This window comes from Populus alba, chromosome 14 (genome assembly GCF_005239225.2).
Source record: "Populus alba chromosome 14, ASM523922v2, whole genome shotgun sequence".
In the NCBI taxonomy this organism is placed as follows: Eukaryota; Viridiplantae; Streptophyta; class Magnoliopsida; order Malpighiales; family Salicaceae; genus Populus; species Populus alba.
This window is the reverse complement of record NC_133297.1, coordinates 5,436,494-5,449,247: the sequence shown is the minus strand read 5'-3', so window position 1 is coordinate 5,449,247 and position 12,754 is coordinate 5,436,494. Positions and strand designations below refer to the sequence as shown.

General features: G+C 32.8%; 2 protein-coding genes across 2 annotated transcripts; both read left to right on the top strand.

Annotated features, from left to right (window-relative positions):
* The first annotated feature begins 2,730 nt into the window (after nucleotides 1-2,730).
* Nucleotides 2,731-5,037, top strand: LOC118041313 (small ribosomal subunit protein uS15z). The gene is made up of 5 exons (XM_035048592.2): nucleotides 2,731-2,907; nucleotides 3,005-3,077; nucleotides 3,547-3,685; nucleotides 3,794-3,980; nucleotides 4,705-5,037. Exons 1-5 carry the CDS (start codon nucleotides 2,885-2,887, stop codon nucleotides 4,736-4,738), a joined length of 456 nt encoding a protein of 151 aa, XP_034904483.1. The 5' UTR covers nucleotides 2,731-2,884; the 3' UTR covers nucleotides 4,739-5,037.
* Nucleotides 5,038-7,306: 2,269 nt separating this feature from the next.
* On the top strand, nucleotides 7,307-10,552 carry LOC118041314 (uncharacterized). The gene is made up of 7 exons (XM_035048594.2): nucleotides 7,307-7,621; nucleotides 7,719-7,841; nucleotides 7,954-8,153; nucleotides 8,425-8,568; nucleotides 8,823-9,040; nucleotides 9,409-9,667; nucleotides 9,824-10,552. The coding sequence occupies exons 1-7, from the start codon at nucleotides 7,513-7,515 to the stop codon at nucleotides 9,950-9,952; spliced, it is 1,182 nt and encodes a 393-aa protein (XP_034904485.1). The 5' UTR covers nucleotides 7,307-7,512; the 3' UTR covers nucleotides 9,953-10,552.
* Nucleotides 10,553-12,754: the final 2,202 nt, after the last annotated feature.

Sequence of the window (12,754 nt, the reverse complement as noted above, 5' to 3'; positions counted from 1 at the left end):
ACATGTACATGTTGTTCACGACTGCTTCTGGCATTTTACGAGAAAGATTTGAGAATGCGGTATCCGCATGGAGAAGTCCAATTAGTGAGAAGATTTGATGCTGCTGGGAAAGAGGTAGCAGAGATAATAGTTGAGGATTATAAGTGGCCTGTCCTGACGGAGAAGGTGTCTGAGTTGAGGTTCCCTGTCATGTGATGTTGCATGGCTGGACACCCTTGACTATGGACTCGATTAAGAGCAGCATGTGAACTTGGCATCCACGTTTTTCTTGTCTCTCCCTTTGAAGAACGAAGGGCCCGATCTCCTTTCCATGGACACGGAAAAATGGGACATACTTGTACCGGATCTCTAGCTGTCCAAGATCATGCAATGGTGGAAGATTTCGCATCATGTTTACACATATCAATGATTCGAGTTTGAAAGTTTGTGATGGTTTTTTAAAATATATTTTATTTTAAAATATATTAAGATAATATTTTTTTTTTAAATTTACGTTTTATATTAGTGTATTAAAATAATATAAAATGCCAAAAACATATTATTTTAAAATAAAAAAATTAAAGTTTTTTTAAAAATACTTTTTAAAATACCAAAATATAAATAGGGCTGAAATTCAATCCGTGACGTCCAGGGATTGTCCTGGATTTAAATATGACATGATTGGTGACGCGGGGCAACATTCATTTTAAAAAAATTTAAAATATATATTTTATTTTTGAAGATTAAAATATTTTTTAAAAATAAAAAATATTTTTAAAAGTTACCGCTATTTCAATTTTTAAATACTATATATTTAGTCAGTGAAAGCTGACTAGTTTTTTTTTTTTCAAATTGTAAATTAAAAATAATGAAAGCATAACTATTCAAATAGCTATTATTTTTTTCTAACTAGTTAAATTTATCCCGTATACAAATAATCTTACATTCATGAGAACAGATTGTATGTTAGCACTGTTCAATGAACAGTGTTAATTGCACTATTTTTTTTTAGTGTGTTAATTTTTTAATAGAAAATAGTTTGAAGTGGATTAAATTCACTCGCACTGTGATGTGAATAATATTTTTTCCCGAAAAACTAGTATAGAGTGAATTAAATTCCTTGCTGTAATGTCAATTTATACTCTTTTATTAACTTTGCTAAGTTGCGCTTTGTGGTGAAAAGAAAAAAAGCAACGAAAACATGCTTTTTCATTCTCCGCAGGCTAATAAAAAAATAGAAACAGTGCAATCCACTGCACTGTTCGCGTGAACAGTGCGATTCACTTGCAACGTGAACAATGCAGTTAACTTTCACTGTCCGCGGTTTTTTTTTTTTATATTTTTAAAAAAACTTAGTTTAGAGAATTAAATTTATTCGTTGAAAGAATATTTTTTTTTCTCGAAACTAGTGAGATTAAATTCACTTACATAGTAATATCAATTTTGTAATGATTTAATACGTAATGAAGGTTATAAATAGTATCACTATTTTCTTCCTCTGTAAAAAAACTCACCTCCACTAAAATCACTACAAAGGCATGATATAGATAGCATTATTTTTAATTTTAATGTACTATTCATGAATTTTAAATTAAAGAGTTTATAATTTCTATTCGTTAAACAAATTAGAGGCAAAAGGATCAAATAAATATGATTATGTAATAATTTCTATATTTTTAATACTTTACATTATATTACTGGTCAACAAGAGCACAGAGAAAATAGTTTTTTTTTTTAAAAAAAAATGAAAAGATAAAACTAAATTTCACAATATGGATTTTCCCGCGTTTCCTAGAGCAATTAAATTTTTCAACAAATAATCTTACATAACTAGAGATTGTAAGAAGAGAACTAAGAAATCTAACTTTCTTCTAAGCAAAAAACAATTGAAATTTCCAATTTGCAGTCAAATGCAAGTTCCCGTGAAGACCTTTTCAAGTCACGGCGATGTTTTTATTCATTTCACAGACAAAGAAGACATTTCATTTTTTTTCAAGAAGATATTTGAGAATGTGCTGGTGGTTTTTTTTTAAAGTGTTTTTTATTTGATAATATAATAAAATAATATTTTTTATTTTTAAAAAAATTATCTTTGATACAAATATATCAAAATAATAATAAAAATTTTAAAAATCATTAAAAAATAAGATTTCAACCGGTACTGAACTCTATGAGATTACTGGGCTAGTTTCTGAATGCATCCAATTCTACAAACAATGTTGTAATTTGGTGTAGGTTTTATGGGCTCAAAAAGCATAATGTGGTTGGGCCCCATTTGATTTCATCAAGTTATGGGCTAAAATATTGTCAAGATAGACTGCATTCGAGGAGATTGTAAACGACAGCTGACTTGATTTTTAATCGATCACAGCTAACACATTCGCCTATATTTCTCACTGCAAGAGTGGATTCCTGTACCTCAATCAAAAACAATAAATCAGAGACAACCTTTTCAAGATTTTTGATGTTTTATTTAAGAAGAAACAATTCTAACACGATGAAGTTTTGGTCCTGGGATTCCTCTGAACCAAGTTTAAGTTTCATTGCAGCTAGAGCCATGACTTGTCAGTGTTGCGGCTGCTGACGTTAAAACACTGGAGTAAAAAAGAAAATAATGTGCTCTGTGACTAGGGTTTTGTTCTTAACAAATTATTAAACACGAAATTACAAAATAAGATTGTAGTAATTTCGGTTTAATGCAGGCCCAACCCAAAATAACCATGACCTGGAGGCTGGACAGTTCCACAAGGTCCAAAAAACAGAAACGAAAATTCCTAAGGACTAAACAAAAGAATAAAATCCCTACCCCCACCCTCGTTTTTCTTTCACTAGGGTTTCACAGAGCCACCAAGGAGCTGAGCTAAAGTGACTGCAAAAGAAGCAGCGAATCTCCACAGTCGTTGCCATGGGTCGTATGCACAGTAAAGGGTTTGTTCCTATACCTTGACTGATTCCATAAAACAATTTTATGATTTTTAGTTTGAAACCTAACTCAAGAACCCGTTTGATTTTTTTGTTTATACAGCAAGGGTATCTCAGCATCTGCTTTGCCATACAAGAGGACCTCACCTAGTTGGCTTAAGATTTCTCCTCAAGATGTGAGTAACCCACTAAAACCCTTCAAGTTTTTCTTACGCTTTTATTTGTTTTTAATGTTTAGACTTTCGTGTGTGGTATTTTAGTTCTTTATTTGATTGTTGAAAACTATGGCTTCCTTGCATACGTTTTATGGATGGGATTTCTTTGTTTGTGGAGATTTATTTTGTTCTTTAAATGCTTATTGAAAGTGAATCTTTGCGCTTGCAATCCTTTTTTTTTTCTTCACAAGAGCAGTTGTTTCATTTTGTTACTGAAAATATAATCTCATCACTGAAAGATCAGGTCAAGTTTGCGACAGTAGCATTGCATCAAATGGGAAACTTTTAGTGAAGTTTATGTGGAAATTGCAGTGCTGGGAGCTTTTACTTTTGGCCATCAATCGCAACCATTGGATTGATTTAGTTGTTATTCAGACAAGTTCTATGCGTTTTTTTTTTTTTTTAAATTGTTTTTGTCATGGTCACTTAGGTTGACGACAATATCTGCAAGTTTGCAAAGAAAGGTTTGACACCATCTCAAATTGGTGTTATCCTTCGTGATTCTCATGGTATTGCTCAAGTGAAGACTGTTACTGGCAACCAGATTTTGAGGATATTGAAGGCTCATGGTACATATTTTATTCATGCTCTTTTTACTACAGTAATACACTAACATTTCAATGAGGAATGTCGAACATCATTATTGCATTTAATTGTAATTATTATTCTTTTGTTAGGGCTTGCACCTGAAATTCCTGAGGATCTGTACCACCTCATTAAGAAAGCAGTTGCTATTAGGAAGCATCTAGAGAGGAACAGGAAGGATAAAGATTCCAAATTTAGGTTGATTTTGGTTGAGAGCAGGATCCACCGCCTTGCTCGCTATTACAAGAAGACCAAGAAGCTTCCACCAGTCTGGAAATAGTGAGTATATATGTTTCTTTCTGCAATGATAATTTAAAAGTGCATTATATTCAGACAAGTCATTATTCATTAGCATGGATTCACCTAGCACAGTAATTTGGATCCTAACATATGAATATAGGTGGATATGTCAATTACTCATGGAATGGGGCTTGATTATAGCATGGCCTCTACCTACTTCAAGGAACCACTGTTTATTTTTTCTTTTACATTATAATTTGGAGTGATGTTGCCCTCTTCTAAACTGGCTTGAGTTCATTTGCAATGATTTGAGTGAATCAAACTGTATGACCTTAATATCAAATGTGCTAATGGAATTGGGCACACAATTGGGTGCTGACTCTGTTTTTGGTCGTTACAATTGGTTTTTAGCTTATAGATTCAACTGCATTCATGGAAACATATGGCTGGAATACTGCATTTTCATAAGATCTGCAATCGTTTTTCTTCAAGAATGACACGATCTAAATTATCAATTCAGATTGATTCTGTGTTTTTTCAGCTTGCTACCATTTCCTGGTCATAAGATAGCTTGTATAGTTGAAGGCTTAATAAATAATTGACGTAATTGTTTTTCCCTGACAAATGCCCTTTCTTTAAAATTGGTGATTGAATCAGCTTATAAACCCTTCTACAGTTCATATCCTTTGATCTCATACTTGTAGATTTTTAATTTTTTGTCATGTTTGGCTGTAGTGCTTATTGAGCTCTTCTTTTCCTGCAGTGAATCCACCACTGCCAGCACTCTCGTAGCATAGGCAAGATATCCTTGGTTTTAGTTGTCAGCACGTCCTTGAACTCAAATCTTGGATGAGCTGATCAGCCTTTTGATGCTTGCCGATCTCATTTTTGTAGAACTTGATTCATGAATATTGCGAGATACTTTGACTGTCAGAATGTTAGCCTCGATGTTTCTTAATTTCAGCTTCTGGTTCGATGTCTTTTATGTTGCAAGTACTGTCGGGATTCCAAATTTGAATAGATGCTGAATTTAATCTGTCAACTTGGGCAAATTTTGATGCCTAGTTGTCAACGTGGAACAAATTTTAGGTTTGAATTTGCGGTTCTTGCCTGGAAATTTAATGCTAGGAGCTACACGTGCATTTTCAGATTATCGAATGAAAAGTAGCCTTTGTTTCTTACCGCAAGTACTCCGCGGCTTCTCAGTTTCAGTGAAAGATAAGTGTTTTAACTGAAAATTATTTTGCTTGTTGGAATTAAGCACGCCTTTAATCTTAACCAAAACTATTATTTAAGTTGGAGACCAAAATATAGTTGACCCGCTGTAAGTTTTAAAAATATTTATTTTGGTTTTTAACTTAAACAATGATGAAAATTATATAATTATATGTTTCCTTAAAAAAAATTTCAATTTTATTTTGATACAGAAATTTATATTTATTATTTTTTAATTTTTGGTTGAGAAAAGAGAGAAAGGTTTTTGTATTTTAGTAGTAGAGAGAGAAACTTATCATTGACATTCATTTATATCGTTAAATTGTTTGATTTGATGCTAGAGTTTATATTAAATGTTTTTATACCTAAAAAGTTTGTGAAAAAATAGATTCGAGCTCGAGTGATTTGTTGAGTTTGGTTTTTTAAGACTATGAATGAGTTTTTCATGGTTTTCTAGGGTGTTTTGGGTAAAAAAATAATATTGCAAAACATGTTTTTAAGTTAAAAGAGCATAGACTTTAATTTTTCAGCCACTATAGTAATTGAAATCTGGACAAAACAAGCGTAATGTCTTCTGCCTTGATAGATAACGTGTAGTTTGTTGCTAACATGACTGCCATATCCAAGATTCTTGAGTCTTGTATGATTGTCTGTCTCAAGGCGTATTGTGTATGATTGTCTGTCTCAAGGCATATTGTGTTTGGCATGGTGGGTCTGGCATGGTTACTAAAAAATATAACTTTAAAGAATATAATTGAAAAGAGATGAAATGACATGACCGATTAAAAATCTAAAAATAAAAAAAAGATAGAATTTATTTTATTTCAGAATGCATCTTTTAAAAAATATTGATTTTTTTGTTATGTGTTTAATTTTTAGAGAGGTTTTTATGGTTCATTTATGGTTTTTGTTTTTATCTTTTATATAGATAAACTATGTTTTTGAAAAATAAAAAATATTTATTTTCAGATAATATTTTTAATAAGTATAACCCTTACGTGTTATTTTTTTTCTTTTTATTTTATTCAATCAATTTAATGTTTTATTTTTTCAAGATTAAATATTATGATTTATATCTATCTTTTGATTATTCAAGTTTTGTTTTCAAGTGTTATTAATGATTATTTATTTATTTAATTGTACATGTGCATAAACCTTTTAATGTATTATATTTTTTAAATTATAAAAATATATTTAAAAAAATAAAAATGGTTAACCTGCAGCTAAAATGCTCAAACGTAAGAAAATCCCGCAACTCTAGGCATAAAAAAAGAGTAAAAAACCCTCCCCCTCTTCGCCGTAACTTCTTCGCCGATCAGCCACAACAAGCCACCGCATCGACGACAAATACCACGCCGAGCCTAGAAACCATCCTCGTTGCTGTTTGAAATTTTTTCCAAGAATATAAAATTTAAATTTTAGCCGCAATGAAATTTAATTTATCTAAAAAAAATGTGTAAAAGCAAACAAAATGGGAGATCTTTATTCAGTACAATAATGTTTTTTGGAATTTATATTAAAAATTATATTTTTAAAAACACCGCCCGTATGAAATCATATTAGATATAAAATTGATTTATAATATATATTTTTTTAACATGAACTTAAAGCAATTAAAATAGAAATTCATAAAAAATGAAATGATTTCAATTTATGATAAAAATTATTTCTACGAGAAACTCTTTTTTTGTTATCCATTCATTTTATTTTGACATACAATACTTTTTTTATTAGAAGCTTGTGTCTTAATAAGAAAACTTACCATGGTTTAAAAAAAAACAATTTTTAATTTATAGATAAAAAAATATCTTTATTTTTTTAATACAAATTTATATATAAAAAAAGAATTAATAATTCTATTTCATATATTATTCATAGAGTGATTTTTAATATTACTAACCTTTAATTTATTTAAAAACCAATTTTCAACCAAACTGAATAGAAAACAAATGACTCGCTCTTCTCATATTTGATTATTCGGTTTAAATCGGCATTAAATGGGATTCTTCTCACCCCAAAAACAACCTCTCAGAACTTCGGCCATCAAACGTGAGAGGCCGAATGGAACGACATGTCACTGAAGAGCACAGACTTCAGATTCTAATGAACGACATGTCGCCTTTTAGCTCCTCTTCCATTTTTTCATTTTTTGATCTATACCTAATTGCAAATATCACACGCACACACACCTTTCTTTGATTGTAGTTAAAACGCAAAGGCCTCCAAATCCAAATCTGGATCAAATCAAACCAGCAATTTCGCAGAAGAAGAAGCAAAATTTTGCTTTACCAGATCTCACTGGAGATTCAACACTCTTGATTCTGTGTTTTTGGTTTTTCCAGATTAAAATAAAATAATGGGTAGAAAAGATTGGTTAGCGATGAGATCATCATCATGGAATGGATTTCGACGTTCTCTAGTGTTTTTCTTGCTTGTGCTCTTCATCCTTCTTAATCTTTTCTACGGTGATTATCCTCTTAATAATTTTCCTTGTAGTTTATATACCGCTGAAAACAAAATTCAAAATGAATGATACTGTCATTCTTTTTCTCTCCTTTTCAGTTCTAGAATTGCATCAGAACCCAGCTGCACAACCCCCGCCGAAGAAAATGAACACGAAATTCGATCATTTAGTTATTGGGCCAGCTACCGGTCAAGGCTTGCCTAATCGCTTGCAATGTCAAGGTTCTCACAATTTAATTTAATTTAATTTAATTTAATCTCCTCTTAATCTGCCAAAGTTTTTTTTTTTTTGATACAATGTGTAATTTATAACGTTTTCCATATGGCGGAGCAGGCACGAAAGCGCTGAACAAGACCCATACACCGAGCTCCTCGAATGCTGGAGAAAGCGTCTCCTTTGTCACTGTCTTTACTGTTTATAACACTTCATTAGCTGACTCTAGATTATCAAATTTGGTCACTGTTGGGAATGCTTCGTACACTAAAATGGAGAGGTCAATGGCTGTTTTGAATGTCTTCGTTAACTTTATCCAGGTGATTTAACCGGGTTATCATCCTACTAGCATCTGGTTGTGAGATAGTCTAGAGAATCTTGTGACCCAAATTTTTTAATTTTGATATGGTGGCATTTTAATTATGTTTTGGTTAGCTTTAAATTCACTTGCCATTTTGTATAATCGCATTACAATTTTGGTTTAAAGTGTGTTAGTTACATCTTTCTAGTTGGCAATTACAGTCATCTGGTTTACACTTGTTTGTAATAGGAGATTTGGTTCAAATCCATGTTTCACATGTATGCTTTCAGGTGACAATGCCACGGAGCAATGTTATCATCCTGACCGATCCAGCTTCTGATCTTTCATTGCGTAGAAATAGTGTGACTGTGTATCCCATTCAGGGTGATTATTCACGAGACAAGTTGATGCTTCAAAGGATCAGGTCTTACATTGTAAGAGCACATCACATTGACATATAGGTAGCATATTTCTATTTTTGATTAATAGTTCTGTTTCTTAAGGCATATTTCATGCTTTCTCTGCACACCCAATGAGTTTCATTAATTACAGTGCTTTTTTTTTTTTTATTCTCTCTCTCTCTCTCTGATTTTCTGTCTTGCACATTGAAGATTAAGAAGATACATATCTTTGATTTATGATGAAAATGATTTTTTTTTTTTTTCCAATTTTTGAGCTGTCCATATAGACTTTTCTGGAAACAAGGCTTGAGGAACTTGCTCAGAACCCAGGCCATATAAGTCATTACATCTTCACTGACTCTGATATAGCTGTGGTTGATGACCTTGGACACTTGTTTAACGATCACCCAAACTTTCACCTGGCTCTTACCTTCCGGAACAACAAGGAGCAACCTTTAAATTCAGGATTTATAGCAGTAAGGGGGACCACTGATGCAATTTTAAGGTATTTAGTTTGTAGTTTTTTTTGCTATTCCTTCTATATCCTTTTGACTGTGATGAAGATAAGCAAACGGATTTGGAATATTTCCAGTTTTTTAGTGGCCAATGTTCTTGAAACACCAGCCCTGGCCTGCAACAACTAAATGGTTACTTAGGGTAGGCATGGTGTTGGAGGGTTTGGAGTTTTTTTATCCTTTTCTTTTGCTGGTTGGTTTATGTTTCTTCCCCCTCTGCTGTGCAGAAGTCACAAGGAATACTTAGTTTTTTTTTTAGTGTCTTGTGATCCATGCTTTTCCTTGCAGTTTTTTGGCAACCATAAAATGTGAACTGATCATACATGATTTTTGTTACTGTAAATTATTTGCAACACAGGGCGAAGATTTTCCTTCAAGAAGTACTAAAAGTTTACAGTTCCAAGTTTATGAGTGCCTCTCGAATGCTTGGAGATCAGTTAGCTCTTGCCTGGGCTGTAAAATCACATCTTGGATTTGATTTGAGGAGATTTACCAAAGCACAGGCTTTTCTAGAAAATATTGGTGGTGCTTCAGTGCTATTTCTACCATGTGCCACATATAATTGGACTCCTCCTGAGGGGGCAGGCCAATTTCATGGCATGCCTTTGGACGTCAAGGTAATGTCATAATCATGATCAGCTTAATCACTGTCTGAGATTTAAACTCCTTGCATTTTGTCCAACAATAAAAGAAAAGGAAAGAAAAGAATAAAGCACTTAGTTAATTGAAGATTGGAGTTTTGGTTTGTCACTTGCTTGGTTTCCTACGCACAGGTTGTTCATTTCAAGGGATCGAGGAAACGCCTAATGCTGGAGTCTTGGAATTTTCTCAGTTCCTCTTCTGACATTTCTGACATGTTATGCCTTGTTTTATTGAGTGGGAGAACAAAGTATGATTTTTGAGTAGAATCAGCGAGGTTTAAGTTCAGCGTTGATTTTTTGTTATCGGAGGGAACATCTGATTTCATTTAAAGAACTGAAGATGAATGCTCTGCTGCATCATGTCGGGCTATCAATTGGCTTGTTTCGTGGGTACCAGAGACTCTCTGCTAATGAAATCTCAAATCCTGATGGTACAAATTCAGCATCTTTGGCTGCAAATGCGACTGATGGCATGGAAAGATGGGAATTGCAAAGTTGCTGCAAATTTGATTTTTCGACTTTTCACTTAACAGAGGACTACTTTGCTACCATAATTTCTGGTACTGCAGTATGCCATTCCTATCTAGTTTTTGTTTCTGAAAACTCCATACAACCATGACGAGAGAGCTTCATGAAAAAGTTGCATGACAAATGTTACATTTAGTGACAGGAATATAACTGTAGCTCGTGAGTATCCAGCTATTTTGATGATTTTTTCCTTCTTTCCTTGTACATATCTTTATGTATTACAAATATTACAGCATGCAAGGTACTTCACTATCTGGACACATTTCATGCTTGGATAAAGATCTTTTCTGTCTATGATGATTTCTAGTTGTATCTGGGATTGCTTTGCTTTAATGGTTACTGTTACTGCCACAGCTTTTTAATTTCATCATTTTAAAATGCTACAAGTTTGGAAGGTTATGCATGGAAGACTTGATCTTTTGAGTCCAATGTTAGACCATAATACTGCACCTTTTCTTGCAAATGTTACCTGATCAGCTTTTTCTGTGGATGCATGGCTTCCAAGAGGAGACAATTTGTAACAACATTAATTTTCTTCTTGAACTATTCATCTTTTATAAAAATATTGCTCCTATTAGCTATCGTGATTCTATTGGTATTCACATGTCCTGTCTCAGCCCGAGTCTTCACTGGCTTTTTTTTCCCTGCACCATTTAAAATTGCATTTAAAATTGTCTTTTATAAAAAAATAATTTATTTATTTAATTTTTTTAATATTATGTAGATATTAAAAATAATTTTTTAAAAAATTAAATAAAATATTATTTTAATATATTTTTAAATAAAAAGTATTTTTAAAAGTAATCATCACCGAACTTTCAATCATCCTCTTCCTATCTAAAAAGATATTTTTGAGATAAAAATCTTATTTTGAGAAGCAGGCACCACATCACATTCTCTCTTTTTGAGAACAGCGTTTAGTAGCTTATCATCTGCTTCAAAACTTCCGTTGGTTCCCAGCATGCTTATCACTCTTACTCATTGCCCTTGTCAGAATTCAGCACGTATGATCAGTTCCCAGTATTTAAATGCAAAAGAAATGAGGATGGATGATGTTTTTGCCGAAGATGTAAGATGTCTTGCAAGGTATGAGGACTGGAGAGCTAGCTTCCACTCTGACGTGAGCAGAGTTCAAATTGGGGCTGCCCTCGCCTATTTCAATTTGCGAAGAACACAAGCCACTTCCATGTTATTTTATAACTGGATCACTGTTATAGGATTACATAGTTCGGTATGGTCTCCGCATCCAAGCATGCGTTGTCCTGAAATTACTTATAGAAAGAATTTAAATTTTTTTTATTTGAAGTTATTTTTTTGATGTTTTGAGATGATTTGGATGTGTTGAATAAAAAATAATTTTTTAAAATTAAAAAAAAATTACTACAGTGTAAATCAAAGTGAAAGGCGTTTTAAAAAATAATAATAATTATATTTTTTAGTACTATAGTTTTTCGATCCCTTGAAACCATGTATCAAATAATGATGTGATCAAGAAGTCACCTTTGTATTAAAGGGGGGAATAAACAAGTAATTGCAACGCTAGTTATCCAAAATGCCTCGAATACTTGCGTAGAAGCTCTTAATCACAGAGCAATTTTTTAGCTGACAGTAAGGGTTTATTCTGATTTGAAACGGGGAAGGAAACAAGCCAGCTAAGCATGAAACGCAAGCAAGTACATTTATTTATAAGCAACCTGCATGCAAGAAAGTTTCTTGCCTGCAAACTCTTAGAATCATATCCACCAAGCTGGGATCAACCATGCCACTGGGAATAATATTAACTTGTTCCTTCCAGGAGAGGAATAAAGGCTATTCCAGCACACATGAAATGGAATATAACAGCAAACTGAGCATCTCCTCTTTCCTGTGTTTCCTGTATATGTACGTAAAAACAACTTGCGGACAAAAATTTCTTTTCCTATTTGTTTTTCATTTTTTGAATATATAATACGTAAGTTAGTTATATAGAAAAAACGCTTCTGCTAAGAAAAATGCTTTAGTTATTTTTAAATATTTTAATTAATACACCCAAGAAACTGGCCAATTTCGCTGTTTTTTTCCTGGGGTAAAAGTCAATAGAATGACTCCCTGATCTCTAATTTTCATATAAAGGACATGCAGATCATATATAGCCTCTTTAACTTGTGTGCGCGCGCGCGTGCGTGTGGCCAATTCGGAAATTTACTAGTTGAAATCTCAATATCTGAGCACAATCACTGCAAACAAATCTAATTATAGAACATTGTGTTTAGGTCTCTATACCAAACCAAACAAAAGTAGGAAACACTTGCTCCATTTGTGCCTAAACAATTGAAATTCTATTTCTCTGATTTTTTGGGGAAAAATTGTCAAAGAACCAAAACAGTCCCCTCCAGGATAAGAAGATATAGACAGAATACAGCAATATAAATGGAGTGTGAAAATGCCATGCTTTCAAAGGAATTCTTCAAAGTCTCAGGGAATGAGCAAAATAAACAGTGAAGGTTGACCTCCTCCAAATTATTGTTTAATAACCAGCTATTTTATATTCTGTCT